Source organism: Onychostoma macrolepis, chromosome 06 (genome assembly GCF_012432095.1).
Source record: "Onychostoma macrolepis isolate SWU-2019 chromosome 06, ASM1243209v1, whole genome shotgun sequence".
Taxonomy (NCBI): Eukaryota; Metazoa; Chordata; class Actinopteri; order Cypriniformes; family Cyprinidae; genus Onychostoma; species Onychostoma macrolepis.
This window is the reverse complement of record NC_081160.1, coordinates 2813626-2836129: the sequence shown is the minus strand read 5'-3', so window position 1 is coordinate 2836129 and position 22504 is coordinate 2813626. Positions and strand designations below refer to the sequence as shown.

The 22504-nt window shown below is 35.5% G+C and overlaps 1 protein-coding gene across 5 annotated transcripts; it reads left to right on the top strand.

Annotated features, from left to right (window-relative positions):
* The first annotated feature begins 932 nt into the window (after positions 1-932).
* On the top strand, positions 933-17285 carry LOC131542869 (protein-glutamine gamma-glutamyltransferase 5-like). 5 transcript variants are annotated; one of them, XM_058779919.1, is made up of 18 exons: positions 938-949; positions 2003-2113; positions 2237-2308; positions 9136-9220; positions 9631-9810; positions 9970-10212; positions 10652-10770; positions 10855-10983; positions 11068-11245; positions 12031-12166; positions 12664-12767; positions 12994-13233; positions 13314-13346; positions 13547-13579; positions 13674-13880; positions 14652-14815; positions 15270-15400; positions 16194-17285. In XM_058779919.1, the coding sequence occupies exons 3-18, from the start codon at positions 2237-2239 to the stop codon at positions 16342-16344; spliced, it is 2205 nt and encodes a 734-aa protein (XP_058635902.1). In that variant the 5' UTR covers positions 938-949; positions 2003-2113; the 3' UTR covers positions 16345-17285. The 5 variants fall into 5 exon arrangements, with proteins under 5 accessions (XP_058635900.1, XP_058635902.1, XP_058635899.1 ...); XM_058779918.1 differs by lacking the exon at positions 938-949 and adding an exon at positions 1255-1276; XM_058779917.1 differs by lacking the exon at positions 9136-9220 and having other exon boundaries at positions 933-949.
* The last annotated feature ends 5219 nt before the right edge of the window (positions 17286-22504 follow it).

Genomic DNA, 22504 nt, shown 5'->3' with positions numbered 1-22504 from the left:
GATCACTTTTATCGTCATATTTTGTCAACGTTAAACCCGGACCTCGATATTGTGGAAGACACAATTGTAAGGTTGGTTAATCACTGTTTTTCATTCACCGGGTAACACTTTATAATAACTTTTATTAATAGATCATTAACAAACATTATATAGGCCTAATGGTTAACAGATCATTAGTTAATATATATTCACATATAAAGAAACGTGAAATAACGTGCTTGTTAATGTTTACTAATAACTGTATACCTTACCTAATAGGCTAATTAACATTTAATGTAAATTAAAATGCTTACAAATGTTATTAAACTTCTAATTCATATGATCATGGACATCTCGAAAATCTACAAAGGATTTTAACATGTTATTCAATCATTAAAAGCTTTTCTTTTCTTAACACTTTTGCTGCTGTTGAGGTATATGGGTAGGGTTAGGGACAGGTTTGGTGGTTTAAGGTTGGGTAAGGGGTCAGCAGTGTACAGGGGTCAATTTGATAAGGGAACATGATTCAATCCGTTTATATTTCATTGCTTTGGTAAATGATACATATATTTTCCTGAAAATTTGTTTTCCCCCTCCTGTTGATGTATGATTCAAAGAATATTCTGTTTAATGATACACACCAGCAGGGACGTGCACAGGGGGGTTGCTCAGGTTGCCCGGGCAACTGCCCATATACCCTTCTCGACTCACGTTGCCCTTCCGAGGTGGAAAAAAATTAATAAAAAAAATGTGGATGCAGAATTTCACGTAAGCCTAGATTTAAAAAAAAAAAACGCAAAGCCTCATTCACTTCCATATTCGGGAAAGTGAAAGTCAGTATAGGGGAAGGGCAAACTCTGTTTACGTGGCTGCAGCGCTGCACGCGACCGGCACCTGAGCTGAGCCTGCATGAGCGGCACTAGGAGATTGTCGCGGTTGTCGGGTGAGACGACTTAACGTTGTCGGAAAGGTATAACAAACGGACGATTATCATCAAGTTTTATGAAATGAATTAAAATCTTCATAAATCCAGGATGAGTTTGCCACGTTTAGCCTAAATAATCAGACAGATAGCTTGCAGACAAGCAGCCTAGGCTAGGCTACTATTTTTTTGGTAGGCATCATGGGCGTCGCTAGGCCATTTTTAGGGGGGCTTTAGCACCCCTAAATTTCTGCTCAGCCCCCCTAAAAATCTTGCGATTCTTTCCCTTTAAATTTCAAATGAAATTCGGCTCCTCCGCATCTTTCTGCGCGTTCTTCAATCCACAGACTGCGGTGGCGCAGAGGAGAGGACAAGGTGTGTGTTTATCGATAGATTGTTATAATATCTACATCTATGCAGTTCTTTGTCATAAATACAGTTCACAAAAAGTCATGGTTTCCAATCTACTGTAAAGTTTTCGCTGCATTCACCACTCATCACACCACAGCTGTTTCCTTCAGCGAAAGCCCTTAACACATATGAACGCATACTTTATAAAACGATCACGTTATTGCTATTTTCATTTGGAAATGTAGCTTTCAATATAGAACATAATATTACTGTGCATGTGGCATTAACTACCATGCAGTTATGCATAGAAATGATTAAAGACAGTGACCGACAGCACTAATTTTAATTGCATATCAGAGTGATTGACAGAGATTGAAACTGTGTGTGTGTGTGTGTTTTGTATTAATTAAAAGAAAAAAAAAAAAAAAAAAAGTTTGAATTTAATTTATGTAGAATTTTCTTAGTTTTTTAGTTTCTACAATTTTTTTGTACAAATTTTCAATAATTTTTTTTATAAATATTTATTTTTTGTTATACCCTCATTGGGGGCTGAGCCCCCCTAAAATGAAAATCCTAGAATCGTCCCTGGTAGGCATTAAGCAAACTAAGCTACATGTCTGCTGATAGTTAGTTTCTCACATTTCATTTTAGCAAGAAGAATGAATGATGGAAGTAATGCATCACATTAGTTATTTTATTCAAAATGGTTAAATGCCTAAATCCTATCACTATTTTGGGTATTGTTTGAAGCCAAGATGCCCACTGAAAAGAGGCGGATTCAGGAGAGGGAGAGACGATTCAGGGAGGCAGCAAAGGGCAGCACATCACTGCAGGGTTGGCTGCGAAAAAGCCAACCAGCAGGTGAGACAGAGACTTTGCACTGTGATAAAGATGACATGACACTGTGTATGTGAATTGATTAATTAGTCAGACTCATATTTTAGCCTACTAATGGCAATGTTTTATAATTACATTCCATTTAAGATGAGGAGGAGCAGTCACAAGCCTCCAGTCTATGTGAGGAAAATGTGGACCAGGAGGAGGCACATAGATCAGGTAGGCCTAAGTGATGATCACCAAATATGAGATGAGAGGACCATGCTAGAAAGTACAGGGTTAAAGAGCTGCATACTAAATAATTGTAATCTAAAAAAACATAGGCTATTTTAGAGGTCATTTCAAAGATCTTGCCTGAGCAGAACATAAATACTTGAAAGGCGAGTGCCCTTTTTTTAGGTCAGAGCAACTGCCCCTCAAAATTCCTGTGCACGTCCCTGCACACCAGTATACTAATATAAGTGTAATAAAAACATGTTTTGCACCAAAATTACAATGTGTTTGTTTTTACCAAGCATTTAGCTAAACTTAACTAACCACCCTTTACACAAACATAGTTGCAGTAGCTAAAAGTCCAGTGACAATAAAGATACTAAAAAATGTGTAAATATTTATAAACATTTACAAATGATGAATAGTCTCGACTTTAGATTGGGTACTGCAAAAACATGAACAAATGATTAATAAATTATTTGTAAAGATGTGAAAATAGGGTGAATTCTGGTCATTTGGGAAACTTTTTGCCATCAAATGATTGCTCATGAAGGTACTAATGATTAGTAAATGTTTATAAACCTTTACAATTGATTAATAGTTTCCACTTTAGATTGGATATGCAAAAACATCAACAAATAAATAAGTGATTTAAGATGTGAAAATAATAGGAGTCTACACAACAAACAAAGACCAAATATATGAATTTTACAGACTGTGATTGAGTTAATGAATATATTAACATAAATAGTTTGTGCTTATAATTACTAATTCAGCTATATTTTCACATTTGTAAATGCCTCAACAATTTTGTTGCTAAATTTAGCAACTTTTCAGACTACCCTAGCAACTTTTTCTTCCAAAAGCACCTAGCAACAAATTTAGCAATTTTTTTAAATTTATTTGGCAACTTTTAGCAACTTTTGATAAGTGACTCGGACAATAAAAAGACACACATTTTCCATCCTAATTACACAAAAAGAAAACCAAAGATGCCTAGCAGTACACACATCACGTGAATTGAATTAGCTGCTATTTGGATTTCTTCAATATAATAATAATAATAATAATAATAACAACTGAATAATTGTTCATTTATGATAGGCTACACTTTGTTATAGCTTGTACTTGCGATTGTTGATCAGTTAGTATGCTGTAAGAAAAATGGAAAATATAGGCTGCTAGTAATTTTCCAGGACATTATCCATTATCCATTGTAACCCGAAAACACAATGCGTAATTTAAAATGCAGGTAAAAAAGCAATACCTAAAATTATTTCATATTAACATAGTAGATTGTGCCCTATTTGTGCAAGTATTCGACGCCCATTTCTGTTATGATAAACGCACGTCAAAAACGCGCGTTTTTGGTGACTCCAAAGCACGCGTCAACAACCAGCGTTTTTTACAGCAAATCACAGGTCGTGGACACGCGTTTTGATTAAAAGAAACACGCGTTTCCGTTGCGCGTGTTCCAAGAACCCAAAGCGCACGTCAACAACGCACGTTTTTATGGCAAATCACATGTCGAGGACGCGCGTTTTGCTGACAAAACGCACGCTTTTGACGTGTCAGTGTGCAATCAGACGCCCGAGCAGGCGTTTATGAATACTTTGGCTTGCCATATGTTACAGCGTAATAATAAAGAACCTATCCAAACGCCATAGAGGACAAGTGACGCGCGCGAGTGTTTGAAATTAGCTCGCGTGCTGCCGTTTCCTCGCGTGTAGATCTGTTTTCCTCTCGCGGAAGTGATTTACCGCGCGCGCCAGCATAAGTGGTGCGCTCGGTCATTAATGGCATAGATTTGACGCCATATAAAAGTCTTCCTTATGAGAATCGGTAACAGTGATGTATCTAAACAAATATCGGTAACACGCTATGAATCATTAGGTAAGCATTAGTAAATAGTTAGTTCATCCTTAATAAAGCATTGTTCTAACATTAATAGTCATTAGCAAGCAGTTTATAAATACAGCTATAAATGCCTTGTTCTTGATTCAAGGAGATTTAAAGGCTTTTATCTTCCTAACAGAAAAAATAAACAAACACAACACAGAGGGATACAGAACTCAGAAATACTTATTTGAAGATGCAAAAAAAAAGAAACTATACCACTGTACACTTGAATGTTTATTTATTTATTTTTTTCTATGAAATGTTGAGGTTTATTTTTCATTGTTTTATCAAGTGTACAGTTGTACAGTTAAATTTTTTTGCATCTTGAAAAAATATTTCTGTGTTCTGTGTCCCTCTGTGTTGTGTTTGTTTAACTTTTCTGTTTGGGAGATAAATGAGCCTTTAAATCTCCTTTGTAAATGTTTTACAAGGTATAAATAGTCCTCACTTTAGATGAGCTCACAAAAGTAGATGCCTAGCAACTACTAAATATTTTATACCTGACTTAATGAAGAATTACAGCAGGCATATGTGTTAATAAAGCATTTATTAACACACTGAGCAACTATTATCATGTGTCTACATAAGATTTATAAATGTACATTTAAATAGTTTATTAATCATTTACTTAAACTTTCTAAATGATCTTATGAACCACTGACAACTTCTAAATAACTGGTTTGTAAAAAATACAATTATTAAACATTATAGATATGCTCAAGAACAAAACATTTATAGCTGTTTTTATAAACTGCTTACTAATGCCTATTAATGTTGAAACAATGCTTTATAAAGGATGAAATAACTATATACTAATGCTTAACTAACGATTTATAGTGTGCAGTTATTATAAAGTGTTACCCAGATATCTAAACATTCTTAAACCTTAAGAATCAAAATGGCATAAGATTTTAAGCCTTGTTTTATGAAAAAATGTCAAAATTAAGTGAGTCTTGCAGAAAACAAAAGAGAATATCCACCAAAGAGGCAAGATAAATAATTTATTTTCCCTTTGAATTAATTTAAATAGAACTCCTGAGGCATTAATCACCAGTTTGTTCAGTCCAATCCTTCATCAGATCATTTGCTATAAACTGACAATTTCATCATCTTCTTCACACCCTCCAAGCTCATGCGGCTGTGTGTGTGAGGTACTGCCAACGCTGGCAGGATTCTTTCATGACAGATCTTCCATGTAAAGTTATATGCAAATATATGCGCACACGCCCACAAACATGCACAAACAATGCATATATCGTCGTTGTGTAATGTGCTGAAAAGTCTTGACAAAAGTTCAATATGTCAAAAAAAAAACGACCTCAGTTGAGTTGTTATTTTACTCAGTACTGTCTGCTCTCAACACAACACTGAGAGAGTCATGTACTGTCTTTCACCATTTCAGATGTATGTCACGCTCATCATTATCATCTCAGTTCAAATTTAGTATCTCATTATTACAATTTTCACATAATTTAGACTTGTCTATTTTTATTTCATAATTTTCATAATTTTGGACTATTTTTCATTTTTAACATAACTATGACTTCTATGTCATGATTTAAACTTGTAATAATTTTTATCTCATAATTTCAGCTCTTTTACAATTTTGCGATCTCATAATATAAAATTTTTGTAATAACTTTCAACTTAGATGATTTCTAATAATTTCAATTTATCTCAAAATGATGACAGTGTCTCATAATTTTGATTTTCTGTCTTAATTATGACTTTTTATGCCAAAATTTAAACTTAAATAAATGACAATTATTTTTATAATTATGATTTACCAAGCTACGAAAATACTACGAGCTACAAAGTACTTTTTGCGCACAAAGAAAACAAAACTAATGACTATTTCAACAATTTCTTCTCATCCTTGTCAATTAATGCGCGTTCAGGAGAGTATCACGACACATGCATGTGGTGCTGCTGACACAGGAGCTGGCATTCTGACGTAGAACCTGGATTCGCTGTGCCTTGTTTGCAAGCAGAGCAATGCACACACATGCATTGTTTTACTCTAGAGAACATGCAGCAGAGACTGACACAGAAGATAAGAAATTGTTGAATAAATTCATTATTTTTGTTTTCTTGGTGCACTAAAAGTATTCTTGTAGCTTCATAAAATTAAGGTTGAACCACTGATGTCACATGGACTATTTTAACAATGTTCTTACTACATTTTTGGGTTGTAAAATTTGGTCACACTTTTATTTGAAGGTCTAATTCTCGCTCACTTTTGCCTCAATAAAATCCTAATTTGCTGCTTATTAATAGTTAGTAATGTAGTTGTTAGGTTTAGGTATTGAGTAGGATTAAGGATGTAGGTCATGCAGAATATGTTCTTTATAATACTAATAAACAGCCAATATGTTAATAATAGGCATGCTAATAAGCAGCTAGTTAATAGTGACAATTGGTCCCTATAATAAAGTGTTACCTAAAATTATATATATATTATGTTTGTTTGTTTGTTTTTACAAAAGTTGTCACCTTTTCAAAAAGTGCACCTATGTACTTTACCTCTAAAAGGTGTATATTGTAACCTTAAATGTATATATTAATACCTCCAGTGTGCATATTAGCAACTTTTGAAAGAGTACTGCCCCAGTGACAGCTTTTGTATCTTTTATTTTCTGAGCTTGTATTGTATTTGATTTGTCTTTGTTGAAACAAGGTGTTTCTGGACCCACACACCAGGAAAGTCACACTTTGGATTTGGTGTTTTCACTTGGTTTTTCTGTGACTATAATCTCGAGATTTGTGACACTGCTATCTCTGATCATTGTCCAGTGGTTTTTGACTCTGTGCTAGCTTGTACTCTGCCCAAATCCTATCATTCGCCATGTTTCATTAGATGTTTTAATTCTTCTACGGCCCTTTTAATGATATGTGTCCATCTACTCGAACCTTTAATGCTTTTACAGCCCTTTTGGTGTCAATCCCAATGAATTGGGAAAATCTTTTTAATGAATTGAAAGTCTTTTTAACAGCAATTGCCTCATTTGACTCGATTGCCCCTGTGAGGTTACAGGTATTGAAAAAAGTTCAGCCTTGGTTAAATGGGCCCACTCGTGCTCTCAGACAGGAGTGTGGGTGCGCTGAGCACCGATGGAAGAAAGACAGACTTCAGATATCATAAATCTTCAGGCAATCCTTTAAGTGGTATCAGGGCACTGTTAAGGAATCACAGTTGAAATACATTTCTGATTTAACTGAGCAGTCTGGTTTTAGGGAACATCACAGTACTCACGGTTACCAATGACATGTCTCGCACGCTTGACTCTGGTTCTTGCTGTATTTTAATCCTTCTCAGTGTAAGTGCAGCATTTGAGACAGTAGATCATGAAGTCCATTTACAAAGACTGTGCTGATCATGTAAATACCACAGTTTTTTCCTAATACACTGTAAAAAGTGATAAGTTGACTTAACTTAAAAAAATTGAGGAAACCCGTTGCCTTAAAATTTTTAAGTAAATGATATTAAAAAAAGTAAGTTAATTGAATTGTCAAGTTCACTTAACTTTTTTTTATTATTATTATGTACGTAATAATTTTAAGGCAACGGGTTTCCTCAATTTTTTTTAAGTTAAGTCAACTTTCACATTTTACAGTGTATGTCCAGAGGCTGTTTTATGTCATATACAGTATTTCATAATCCTCCTACTTAATGAGAGTGTTATAATCAGAGTCCATAATCAGAGAAAAATGGGCAGAGTGAATGAGTGATCTGTGAGTGAAACCAAGCACCACACCCCCTCCATTGCTTATCCGTTATATATCTGTCATGAATAAGGGCGTGTAATCTCAGTGATCTCAGGCCCTTTCCGTGGCTGTAGACGCAATGACGTGCTTTATAAATGCGGACTATTCACAGTACATACAATGCAGAGTAATAAAGCTTTCAAGCAACAATGAAAATACCAACCAATAAATAAATAAATAAATAACACTTCAAGACTCACTGTTAGTATTCTCTGAGGGCTGAATTGCACAAAACCTGTTTTACCCCAGAACCAAAAAAAAAAAGATTGCATTGTGTTGATTGCATTAATTTTGCTTAAAGAAAACATAAATAAAAAAGAAAAAGAAAAAAAGTTAAAATTGTATTTTCTATTTTTACATTCAATTCTCATACTGTAATGCAAAAAAATAAACAAACAGAAAATATATTATTTCGCTTGTAATTGTACATCAATATAACTGCCTTTATTTATTCTGCTTTAAATAAAAATAGTTTATTGTATTTGTGTCTGTGTGTTTTGATTTAAATTAGCATTAATTAACTGCTATTTTTTACACACGCACACGCATAAAAATAGCCATTAGTTACTAAGCAATTCAGTCAAGATTACAAAGGCAGAGCTCTGGTTAAGCATTAAAGTTTTATAAAAATATAAATTTATGAAAATTTCCCCTCAGCCAAAAACTTTGTTTTGAAGTCTAAACCACTTTCTTACCTTAAAAAACTGTTAAAACTACATTCCGTGGCATAACAGCAGATATTATTTTATTATTATATTATTTATTAAATTATTGTGGGTTTGGGTATCCGCCATGATACTCACTGTGAGAAATGCTGCAAACAGAGTGATACAAATGGTGAAACGGCTCATCCAATCAGGACCAGAAAGAACTCTTGAATGAATGATTGACTGGCAGAATGAATGAACAAACGTACAAACATACATACATACATAAATAAATAAATAAATAGCATAAATAGCATATGTTAGTACGATGAGGACATGAAAAATATCCTGCATCGTAGGTATAAGGCATTAGATGACACAGATGTCTGAGCCTGCACATTCTGTATCCACCTGCTGAAACAGTGCTCACGTATTTACGATTGCGTAATTGTTTGAGGTGTTGGTTCTTTTGATTGTAACATTTCGTGTCTTCACGTGAATGTGGTCTGGCAACTTGAATAGGGAGGGGCAGAAGGATTCCGTATAAAAAGCACAATAAACGAAGAATTTGAATCAAACAGCAAACCACAACACAGCATCATGGATGGTGAGCTTCTAATTTTTTTAAATTATTTCTGTTTTTTTTTATTTTTTTTATTGTTTTACTTTCAATACATTTTCAAAACCTTTTACAATGAGTTCTTGAGTTATATTTATAAGCCTATTGCATTTAATTTTTTCTTAAAATAATCAGATTAGTTTACTTAACTATTTACTCTGCTATAATAAATAATGAATTAATTGCTATTAACTTTAAACACTTAAACATTATTAAGTTCTAAATTTTTTTTTTGCTTAAATACAGCTTTTTACAGTTTACATTTAAAATTACAGCTATTTGAAAAATATTGAAAATTAATGAAATTATATTTTTTACTTGCAATTTTAAATTAGTTATATTTTTACATAAAAGCATTTGCAGCTGCCTCAAAAATAATTTGACCATTTTTGACGCAGAGTTCAAACTTCGGGGTATCGACCTGCAACAGGTGCAAAACCAGATCCGGCACAAGACCGACGGTCTGAGTTCCAGCACTCTGGTTCTGCGGAGAGGACAGGTCTTCACAGTACTAATGAGCTATGAAGGGTGGCCATTTGATCCACTGAAGGAAAAACTGATCTTCCAAATTGTTCTAGGTATGTTTGTTTGTGTATGTGTGTGTGAGGGGGTTGGGTTTTGCCTACATTTTATGAGGACCAAATGTCCTCACAAGGAAAGTAAAACCTGACATTTTTTTTTAGTTTTGTATAATTTTACTGCAAATGTAAAAGTACCCGCTCCTCTCCTCACCGCAGGTCCGCTGTCTGTGGAGGTCCCGGTCACCAGGCTCAGACAGCCCTCTCTGACTCAATGGAGCGCCGTTCTGGAGAGGAGCGTCCCGAACCCGACTGGACCCCATTCTCTATTGGTATCACTGTCCAGCCCTGCGTTTGCTTCTGTCGGCGTCTACACGCTCCAGATGAGAGTCGAGACCCATTTGACTGCGAGAACACACTCTCTCGGCCAGTTCACGCTCCTCTGCAACCCCTGGTGCCAAGGTGAGTGTTGTCTGTGTCCATACAAAACCGAATGCCTTGATAGTATGCATTTACTTGGCAGGCTGAAAAATGGAGTGGTTTTTGCTGCTATCATTCAGATTTTTTTTTTTTAAACATTGCGTGATACATCTTATTTTTCAGGATTCTTTGATGAATAGAAGTTCAAAAGAGTAGCATTTATTTGAAATCTAAATCTTTTGTAATGCCATACTGTCACTTTTGACCAGGTTAATGTATCCTTGCTGAATAAAAGTAGAAATAAAAAGAAAAAGTTTTGAATGGTAGTGTAATTATACATTGAAAATTGTATTGTAATTATACATTGCCATTTTATACACTGCTAAAATCACAGTAATGCGTAGCCTCTTTACTGCTTCCATTTATTGTCTTTACACAAAGATCACCAATAAAACAAACAAACGGTTGTGTTTTTCTGCAGCTGATTCGGTGTTCCTGCAGTCGGAGGATCTGAGGACTGAATTTGTCAGGAATGATTTCGGCCTGCTGTTTAAAGGCAGTCTTGGGAACATCGATTCCAGGCCCTGGTCGTTTGATCAGGTGAGATGTTTGACCATTTACTGACAGCTCAGCACTGAAAACCGGCTTCACATTAACTCCTGTCATGCATTAATGTGTTTTCAGTATGAAAAAGGCATACTGGACATCTGTATGAAATTGCTGCAGCTGAGTCCTCAACATCAAGCGGATATGAGAAAAGATCTGCAGAACCGCAGCGATCCGGTTTACATCGGCCGCGTGATCTCAGCGATGGTGAGGATCTGCTCTCATTCGCTCCTCTCTGCTCTCTCTCTCTCTCTTCATGTATTAATATAGTCTCTCTGTCTTTCTAAACAGGTGAACTCTAATGATGATAAAGGAGTGTTATTGGGAAATTGGTCAGATGACTACAGCGACGGCGTCAACCCTTCAAAGTGGTCCGGCAGCGCAGATATTCTCTGGAAGTGGGCAGAAACACAATTCAGGCCTGTGAAATACGGACAGTGCTGGGTGTTTGCTGCTGTCATGTGTACAGGTGGGACAAACAGAAGTCATTACATTCAAAAGTTTGGGGTCAATGCGTTTTTTTTTGTTTTTTTTTGAAAGAATGCTTTGAATTGATCAAAAGTGACAGTAAAGCAATTTATAATGTTACAAAAGATTTCTGTTTCAAATAAATGCTGTTCTTTTGAACTTTCTATTCATAAAAGAATCCTGGAAAATAAAATGTATCACAGTTTCTACAAAAATATTCAGCAGCACGACTGTTTTCAACATTGATAATAATCAGAAATGTTTCAGAATTGTTCGGTGTATTAGAATGATTTCTGAAGAATCATGTGACACTGAAGACTGGAGTAATGATGCTGAAAATTCAGGTTTGGTCACAGGAATAAATTATAATTTACAATATATTCAAATAGAAAAAATTTATTTTAAATTGTAGTAATATTTCACAATATTACTGTTTTTACAGTGATTTTGATCAAATAAATGGTGACCATACTGTAAGAGACTTCTTTCAAAAAATCTTACTGACCCCAATCTTTTAAGTGTGTGTGCGCGTGTGTGTGTGCTTTAAAGGGTTAATTTACTTAATCTCACATCTTCTTTGCTGTGAAACACAAAAGGAGCTCTTTTTCATACAGTGAAAGTGAATGGTGATTTATAATACCACACTCAAAAAAGGCCAATTTCTTTTGGCGTTTCATGGACTGAACAAAAATAATCTGCAGTTGAAACAGTGTGGGAGTTTGTGACTATGGTAATTTAATTGGTGCTGTTGATGATCAATATTAAATGCATTTGTTTGTGTAATAGTAATGAGAGCCCTTGGCATTCCAACAAGAGTCATCACCAACTTCAACTCCGCTCACGACACAAACAAAAATATGGAGATCGAGGAATATTACAATGAGATGGGGGAAAAATTGCCCATCAGCAAGGATAGCATCTGGTGAGTTATGCTAAAATCCATATTTAATCCAAAATACAGCGAAAACAGTAATATGGTGTAATATTATTACAATTTAAAATAACTGTTGGTGAATATCTGTTAAAATGCAATTTATTCCATTCTAATATGCTGATTTGCTGCTCAAGTAACATTTCTGATTATTATCAGTGTTGAAAACACTTGTGCTGCTTCATATTTTTGTGGAAACTGTGATATATTTTATTTTTCAGGATTCTTTGAATAGAAAGTTCAAAAGAACGAAAATTTTGTAACACTATAACTTTTGATCAACTTAATGCAGAAGCAGAATAAAACTATTCCTTCTTCTGATTTTTTTAATCTTTAGTACTTTAATGTTTTTCCTTATGCTTCGGTAAACACGTCTGCATCATCATTAGGCTACAGTATACAAATAATCATGATCTGATTGCATTAAAAAGGAACAATTCATTTTTATTCTGTTAAAATGTGAGCTGAAAGTGTTTGGCCTTATTCAGGAACTTCCATATGTGGGTGGAGAGTTGGATGAAGAGGCCTGATCTGGGTCGAGGTTATGACGGATGGCAGGTTCTCGACCCCACGCCACAAGAGAAGAGTGCAGGTCTGTCATTACAGGCAAATGCATATGGAAAACTCATGTGTTTTTTATTCCTGCTGAAAATACCAGTTTCTTATATACTGGTCTGGTGGGCCAGTTTAGTTTTGGGCTTTGTTCCAAAACCTAATGAGCTGCCTACATTCATTTTCTCCAAAGCATGCTATTTTTTTTTTTTTTTCTTTGAGGGATTTAATGATAATCATGCTTAAACATCAATATTCTGTCACAGAAACGTTCCGCTGTGGCCCTGCTGCTGTTACAGCCATTTATCATCAGAAGGTGGAGGCGCAATATGATGTGCCGTTCGTTTACGCAGCAGTGAATGCGAATGTGCATACAATAATCATCAAAGATGGGAAAGTATTATCAACCAGCATTGACAAAAACAGAGTTGGAGCTCTGATCTGCACCAAACATCCAGGATCCATGCGCATGCAGGACATCACGTCTGAATACAAAACTGAGATGGGTAAGAGACAGAAAAATACAAAATACTTACTGTTAAATTACTGGGAGTTTTATACAAAAATCTCCTTCTTTCTCATTTAGATGACAGCACAGTTCATGCACTGAGCAGTAATGGTAAGTCACTCTACTTTTTTTTTTAGGAAGCTGACGATTGTAATCCATCTGACTAGTATCAGAATCTGTGTGTGTGTGTGTCTTTGCACCTACGTATATGGTTTTGATAATATTTATATGTAAATATGCATTTATTATTTTATAGATTTATTGTTGTTTTTTTTAAATCTGCATTTAAAAAAAAAAAAACTCTCTTCCAGCTCGCAGAGGTGAAGGTGCTACAGGAAGAGTGGGTAAGTTCTAGCATTTGATTTTCCTTTTCTTTGTTTGAGTAACATGACTGAATGCAGTGATCAAACATTTCATTTGGCATGTCCTTTCATGCAGCACCTCAGGGCATTGCAGTTTCTCTCCAGCTTCTGAAACCCCCTGTAGTTGGTGAAAGCATTTTTTTCAACGTCATAATCACTAACAAAGTCGCTGTTCCGAAACTGCTGAGAAAACATGTGAACGCTCAGAACAAGGAGTACAACCGCAATCCCACTAGAAGCTTCTGGGTGGCTCAAGACAACGTGATGATTGGCCCAAAAGAAAGTAAGAGTTCTGTAAACTATAGTGAACGGCAAAAATTACTTAAAATGAGCTTAAAATGTATAACCAGACCTTTTGGTTTTTACAGCCAAACTTATTTTTCTTTTAAAACATAAAGCCTTACAAGGTATAGCAAAACATAAAAAAAACATGAATGGATGGATGGGTTAAAAGGGGTGGATTTAAATACCCCATAAAATCTTAAAGGCATAGTTCACTCGAAAATGAAAATTTACCCCATGATTTACTCACCCTTAAGCCATCCTATGTGTTTATGACTTTATTCTTTCAAACAAATACAGAGTTATATTTAAAAAAAACTTCCAAGCTTTATAATGGGAGTGAAAGGGTGTTGAGATTTTGAAGTCCAATAAAGCACATCCATCCATCCATAGAAATGGTGGTTGGGGGTAAATAAAGGCTTTCTGAAGTGAAGCTAGATGCGACTCGCATGCATTTTGTTGAGATCACGTGACCAAAAACGTAGCCTACTACTGTCTGATATGTTTATCTTGGAATGCATACTGCATACTGTTCATTTACAATTTTTTTTACAAATAGTGGGCAGTGTACATTGTGCAGTAAGCTAATATTCCATTCTGAACACAGCCATTATGCATAACACATGTCGTCTACTTCCAAGTCTTACAGTGTAAAAAAAAACATATGGATATTATTGTTTCATATGATTTTGAATGCCAAAAGGTGGCGAAATAACTCAATAGGAATTGAGCTCTGTCAAATCCACGATTCCTGTTTCTTGTACTCCACCAGCTGTGACTATACAACATGAGATCTCCTTCAACGACTACATGCTGACGGAGGCTGCGGAGGATTCTCTGGTAAACCTGGCCGTGGTTATTGAGGATGTGAAGTCTCAGGAGAGAGTGCTGGCTTGTGAAGAGTTCAACATCCGCAGCCCTTCCCTCAATATACAGGTATATGCTGGCCCAATCCATGTAGCCATTTAATGTTGTAGTTTAAAAAAGTCAGCATGACTTGACCAATCAGTTCCCAAAGGACAAAATAGAGTCCCATCCTTCAATGTGCTCAGAATGCAGTTAGTAAGATGAAATGACAAGACAAATTAAACCATTTTAAATTGCATATTTTATTTGTTACTTCATATCTTACAATTCTTACTTTCTTATCAGAATTATAAGTTTGTTTCTCACAGTTCAGAGTTTATATCTCATAATTCTGTTCTGTTCTGATCACAAATAATTGTCAAATATTAAAATGCATGTTAATTTTGGTTCCAATTATTTATGGAAATGTATCATGCATTACAACATACAAATGTTGTACAAACACCTTTATAATGCATTATACATGAAGGCTTCATGTATAAATTGTTATCAAGGTTTTATCTTTTTGCATTTTTTCTTCCAGGTTCAGAACGAGTATATGGTCATCAATATGCCGCAAGTGGCCACAGTGACCTTCACCAACCCGTTCAGCATTGCAGTGAGCGGTGAACTGTCTGTAGCCTGTTCAGGACTTCAGGAGAAAGTTCAAACAAGGTACATGAAGTGTTTCAAATCTTTCATGGGTGATCACCAAATGAATACACAACATAATCATACAAGTAAATGACTGTTATGAAACAGGTTTCCCCAAACACGCCCACATCATTAACAAATGTATTATTTGGGATAAACCCCTTGAGATGCATCATCTTGTTTTCAAGGGGGTCCTATGGTCAAACAAACAGATAGCTCTGCTCATACTGCACACCATTAGTTGATACAGTAGTTGGGCTGGCTGGGATGTTCAAACAAACAGAATAACGTTTAGAAAGTGTCAGTGTTATACTTTTCAGAAGAATCGACCAATAAATGTCTCTGCATAATTAGCTTAATTGAAAGATTCTTACGATTTAAGATAGATCCCATATTCATTTTGATTTTACAGTAGTAACAGTATTTTAGCAGAAACTATGGTTACCGTGATGAATTTTTGTTCACATACCTGAAGAGTGAGTCTGTGAGAACAAGTCGCTGATGGGCGTCAAACAGTTGAGTTCAATCAGATATATGTGTACACTGGAAGGGTGTTCACCGTGTACAGCTGTGGCTATTAAAAGTTACACACCTGTCCGTCAGCATTTCTGAATCACAGGTTATTTCAGTTTCTGTGTGTATGCATGTCGCAGAATCTCTAGTGTAAGTTCATTTGTGTATAAATTGTAGATTTGCCCCATTATGTAGGCCTAAAATGAACCTCTGTGTAAATCACTAAACCTAAACATGAGCAGCAGTAACAGTGATGCTTGCCTGTTGTTGCTCCCTAAATGTCCTTTTTCTTATATTTCAGGTTTAAGATCCAGCCTCGAGAAACCATGAGGATGCCCATTAATTTCACTCCCAGGATGGTGGGTGCTAAGATGCTTTACGCAAGTTTAGTGTTGATGAATCCTCCCACCGTCCTGCACGGATTCAAGACCATCAGTGTTCAAGCATCTTAGAGTCAAACATCTTTAGAACGAATTGTGAAGCCACAACATGAAGTACTATTTAATGATCTTCTAATACATTGTCAGCCTTTTTCTAAAATATGTATAATGTGTCCAACACTTTTCAACAAGTCAGTTTTAGAAATGTTTTCCTGCTGTGAACTAGTCTGCCCTCTGCTGGAAAATTCATGTGAACAGATCGCAAACAAGTATAACACATGGACATGTTGAGAAAAAATACTTTATTTTTTGGCTAAATAATCTTGAATATACAGTTCAGAGTGAATCAAGTCAAAAAATATTTTTTTTACAGTGATATTTACAGTGTTAAAAAAAAACAGAAAGCAATAAAGGTGTTTCAGAGACTAGTTTAATAAAAAAAAAAAAAAAAAAAACACATGAGTGCTCCTGTAACATTGGGCACTTTTCTTTTGTCCCAGGGATTAGTAACATTTTTGAGTTTTATTTATTTATTTAGTTAGTTAGTTAGTTACATGTGACATTAAAATTAAAACTGTCCTGGAAACCGTTTACAGTTCCCCATTGTCTAGTGTTAAAATATGAACCAGAAAAAAAAAGATCTAATTTCAAATCTTAAATACTCTCACATTCTTAATCTATATGAGAAATAGTAACAGTGACGGTAATACCACAAACTAAGGCAAATACATGGTTTTGCTAAAAATGAGAAAAAATATCTGCCAAAGGGGCAAGAAAAAAAATGTATTTCCTATTTCCCCTTTAAATTATTATTATTATTAATATTTATTTATTGTTATTTTTTACCCTCTTGCAAAGGCAAAAACTAACCAAATTTTTCAGAAAAAAATAGATTTTCTAATGTTATTATCAAGTAAATGTATCTTTATTTAAGAATGTTTATATATTGTTACTGAAAACCATTGAAAAATCATAAGTAATTAAATACTTTTGCAGTGTAAACTGTTCCACGACTGTAGTCTCTGTGTTTCTCTGGGGTTTGGAGTTGTTGTGTTCTCCTCTGACAGCAGAAGATGCAGCATTTATTGATTCGTCTAATGGAGGAGTTACAGGACACAGTTCAGTGCTGCAGCTCTATTGTGTTCCAGTCTCTGCAGGACTGACAAACCCTCTAGAAAGCATCAGTCTCTACAAGAAAACAACAGCAGCAAACTCACAGTTTATAATGAAAGTAATGATCTGGAACTACAAGTGTGATGAACATGTAAACTGAACATGAACTATAGAAATACAAAGCATGATGATTATTTAGCTGTGTGGCCATTTGTGCCAGGAGAAAAGAAGATATGCTGTTATGAATGTTTCCTAAAACACAGAGAGACATATAGAGGCAAATTCAAACCATTTCAGTAAAAATTACATTAAATTTTAACCGACAGATATTAATTATGAGCCAATTCAAACCATAGTAAGAAGGAATAAAAAAATTATTTGGTGGTTGTTGTATGTGAAACTGCTGTGGTATTAATCACCCATTCACATGTCTAAATTCGGTCAGTCTAATCGAGGCACATCTTCAGCATTCGCAACTAACAATTCCATCATCATCATCTTCACACGCTCCAAACTCATGCAGCTGTGTGTGATGCATTGCCAATGCTGGAGAGATTTCATCATGACAGATCTTCCATGTAAAGTTATATGCAAATATATGAGCACACACCCACACATAATGCAAATGTCATCTTTTTGTAACGTGCTGTCATGTTTCTGCGCTATATTTATTGTAACAGACACTGCAGTCTAAACAAAAAGATCAAAACATCAGAACAGAACAAACCTGAAATTCTGGAGAATACAATTTTTGCAGCTGTGACCTGATGCGTAAGCTTACATGTTTCGACACATTTAAAATATCTACATAGACAACATTTACATATTTGGGAAACACTTTTATTCTTACAGTGCATTTGTGTCTTGCCTGGGAATTGAACTCATGACTTTGGATATTGACAAACACTAACATTCACTTAAGAAGAAGATACCTTCTTTTAGTCAAATTTTGAGGCAGTACCATTATCATTTACAGGAAAGGCAATTACAGAATGCATTGTATTAAGTTCATTAAAAAATATTCATCCAAGATTGTGGATGAAATAAGAATCAATGTTAGATCTAATCACTGAATAGTGAAAAGTATTAACAAAAGTTTAAGTTGCCTGCTATGCATTTTAATGTTTATTTATTAAAGCATTGTGTTGTCAGTTTTGCAACATGCTATAAGCTCTGTTCAAATCAATTGGGAACTGAGTAACATGTTTACACTTCTATGTACATACTTGAAATTTAATTTACTTTTGTGATCTTTTATTTCTGAGCAATACTTCTGTAATCATTTTATGACTTACTTGGGTGTTGCGACTCTCCTCTGCCTACAGTAAATTATCCACTGGGAGCGCCTTGCCGTCTTTTATCAATTCAAAATAAATTAGAATTTATGTAATAAGTATGACTCCTTATGTCATGATTTTGAACTTTGTCATTTTTGTCATAATTTCGATTTATCTCATAATTATGACTCAATATCATAATTGAAATTGTCATAATTTTGACTTCTATGTCCGTTTAAACCTTTTGTCATTTTACTGTAGGGAGTGAAATTATTTCCTTTATGAAATTAACTCCTCATGAAGCCAAAACTCAGGAACTCACAGATGCCATGCAATAAAGCCATAAAACTAATCTGGAGAAGAGATCTCCAAAGACAACAAAAGATCTCCAAAGAGAACAAACCACACCACCCTGACCAAACTTATCTTCTTTGATCATTTACGACCCCGTTCTTCACCCTGCCATCTCTGCATCTCCCTCTTTCTCCCCGAAAGGGTTCACTCAAAGTTCATTAAGAATATGCAAATACCACATATCATGAATCTTGTGAACCTTTTGTTTTTCCCCTTCATGTTTTGTATCATTTTAAAGGTCTCTGTGCGATTGGTAAATTGGTCTCAATTTCACAGTAGTCAGTTGTATTATGAAAAATACTGAAAACTTTTGTAGAATTGTGTTCTGCTGAGGAGGGGTGGGGTGGTGTCCCCTTTAGGGGTCTGCGGGAATGTTTATCCATCTTCATCCAGGTGCGACCCTGGAGCACTAGAACCAGAAACACCAAAAGGTCTTTTATGTTTTTACAACTGATCTGAAGAATTTTTTTGTTTTTCTTATTTGGGTATATAAGGGAAGTGACAAAACACTACTTTGGAATTTCTCTAGTCAGGAAACCCCATGCAGTGTGTGAGGGTCTCTGGAGCTCTGCTGCTGTGTGTCTCTCTGCTGTCAGGTATGATTAAAAATGTAATTGTGTTAAACACATTGTGCCCATAGAGCACACTGTATAGTTGTTTGTGCTACTACATGTGCACACAGGCTAGTTAAGTTTATTCTCTAAAACATCTGAGTGCTTTGCTATGCATTTCAGACCGTGTGTCTTGTGTTAAAGTAGGATAACTGTTACATGTGTGACTATGTTAAATTTGTTCGTCTCCTGCGTAGGTCACTTGGCTATTTCCCATATAGCCACAGTCTCTATGTACAGGAGCAGGGTTGCCACGCGGTCACAATGTGATTCCCAATTGCATTATCCTTTCTGAATTGGCTTCTAATTGTTTCATTATGTAATTGGCATGATACAACTTTACCTGACTAATAATAAATTGTTATATTTGATTTATTCTGAACTGTCCTGAAATCATTATGACTATTAGACTGTGAGGAGGCTTCTGTTACCGCAAATCTACAGCCAGGATAGATCAAACTGAAGCAGTTGGCACGTCATCGGAGACCTCAGATTTCTGTCTATCACTGGTGCTGGCAAGTTGTACGGGAAAAGACTAAGTAAACTACACTTTTTGTCATAAGCAAGCAGTTGGCGGCAGACAATTAGGTATTAGTCTACTGTACCTACACCCTCTGACTAACATCGGACTGGAGAGTTTGTGAGCGTGAGATCTACGCAAAAACCCGGGGCGTGAGACTCTGTGCGACATTAGGTCCCCAGTGAACGGATAATTGAAAATTTGGGATGTCTAGGATAATCAAATATCTAAATTAATATACAATCGATGTCTGTGATCAATTTTTAATTATAAATATTGTCTAAATTTAATGATCACTTGAAACTGGAGTCAGATCAAGCACGGAGCTAGACTAAAATTGAAACTAAATCCTGATAAATTCAGAAGCGCAAGTAAAAGACCGAACATGCATTAAACCTTCGACCGGGTTCCGTTGTTTGGACTAGCGGGTGGATCCTTACCATCTCTTTTACCTCACCATGACTTTTTGTCATTATTATCAACAGTTATTTTGACTTTTATGTCATAATTTAAACTTTTTATAATTTGACTTATAACTTACTATCTCATCATTTCGATTTATGTCACTTGGCATCTCATTATTTAGACTTTGTCGTATTTATGAATTTTAAAATGCAATTGACTTTAATGTCTTAATTTAAACTTTTTGTAATTTTATTTCTTATTTATCTTATTTCATAATTGGCTTAGTATCTCATAATTTAGACTTTTTGTCATAATGCGACTATATCAATTGAGTCATAATAATGACTTATGTCAAAATACAAACGTTTTGTAATAATTTTAGCTGCTCTAATTTTGTCATAATTATGACTTTCTATGTCATGTTTAAACTTTTTAAGACATAATTTCAGCCTTTTGTCTCATAAATATGAAATTTATCCCATAATTAGTTTTTTTTTTCTTATGTGGCGAAAATGGGCTTCTATAGTCTCCAGTGCACTTTGCAGGAGTATTTGTGTGGTGCATTGTTCTCTTATGATGTTTTGTTTTTAGTTAGTATGCTGTCTTTGTAGGCAGCAGGCAGCGTGTCTCCTCTTGAAACTGTTTCCATCCAGAGGAAAGACTTGACTTGAGCTGTAATTTAATGTAAGCATTCATTTAAACGCAGGTGCTCACAGTCACTTTTGCTGTATCTGACATCACATGCATTCATGTTAAAATGCATTATGATTTTTTTTCCATACCTCATGGTAATTAAGGGCTCAAATTGGAAAGGCTCCTGGAGCTCAATGTAGGACACAGCAGGCAAATGCACAAGGCTATAGCTCAACTATTTGTAAATTTGAATAGAAATTTTCTGTTGTAAAGATCCAGCTCACATGCACCAGCTGAGCAACTACCATTGGGCCAAAGATGCATGCATGCAGAGCTCTCTCCAGGTGTTCCAGACCTCTGGCTCCCCCTGTGGCTGCTCTTCTGAAGTGCACTGATGCAGATGTGTGCGGGCTGAAGGACGGCCGGTGCCCTGCTCCTCTCCAGGTGCCAGTGATGGATGTCATGGCTAATTTTAAACACCATGAACTGAATCATCACAGTCACCATCTCTCACGCTGCTGGAAGTGGAGCACAGTTTGACCGTTTACAGAGCACCTAGACTGCACTACATTATCTTTATAACACACACAGATTTTCTTTTTCCTGCAATTTTTTTTTCATATCATTACTCTTATGTACTAAAATCAAACAAGGCAACACAAATAAATCTATAGCACACAATAAACATGAATGAACATCAAAAGGTTTCTTGTTTCAACTGTGAAAGTTGTCAGTACACACCATTTTTCAAGTTCAAGTCCACCGACATAAATCTACTCACCTGTCTGGTGTATTTGTCGGACAAAATGGCAGATTCGGACTTATCATTGGTCAGATTGCTTGTCAATCAACCTCCTGGTGAAGGGTCAATTACACTATATTTGAACTCTGTTTGAAGGACACGTCACCACGACATTTCTCCTTGTTGATAACAAAAGAGTAAAATCATCCCATTTTTCCCATTATATGTGAGGTGTTTTCCATGTAATCACAGCCTGTAGTCCTGGAGGGTTTTTTTTTTTTACTTTAGTTGGTCCTCTGTGTTGCCTCATTGAAATTCTCTCTGACAGTTTCACACAGGTCAAAATGAACCCACTTTTGCCTGGTAATGGTCATTCCCATAAGAGATCCAGTCCTCCCCTATCAGCACTGATGAAGCCAGATGTGTGTGTATGTGTGTGTGTGTGTGTCCTGCTTGACACAAGGCCTGTACATCTGGGATAAATTAGGAAAAGAAGGAGAACTGGTTAAAATTCATGAGTTTTAGTGCAGCTCAATTGAACAGAACTGTGCTTCCCAAAAGCATTGTCATTGATGAT

Coding starts and splice junctions, on each gene's coding strand:
- LOC131542869 (XM_058779915.1), top strand. CDS start 1,964: ATGCCTAAATCCTATCACTATTTTGGGTATTGTTTGAAGCCAAGATGC. Junction 2,114..2,236: donor GCGAAAAAGCCAACCAGCAG/GTGAGACAGAGA, acceptor ATTCCATTTAAG/ATGAGGAGGAGCAGTCACAA. Junction 12,167..12,663: donor ATCAGCAAGGATAGCATCTG/GTGAGTTATGCT, acceptor GGCCTTATTCAG/GAACTTCCATATGTGGGTGG.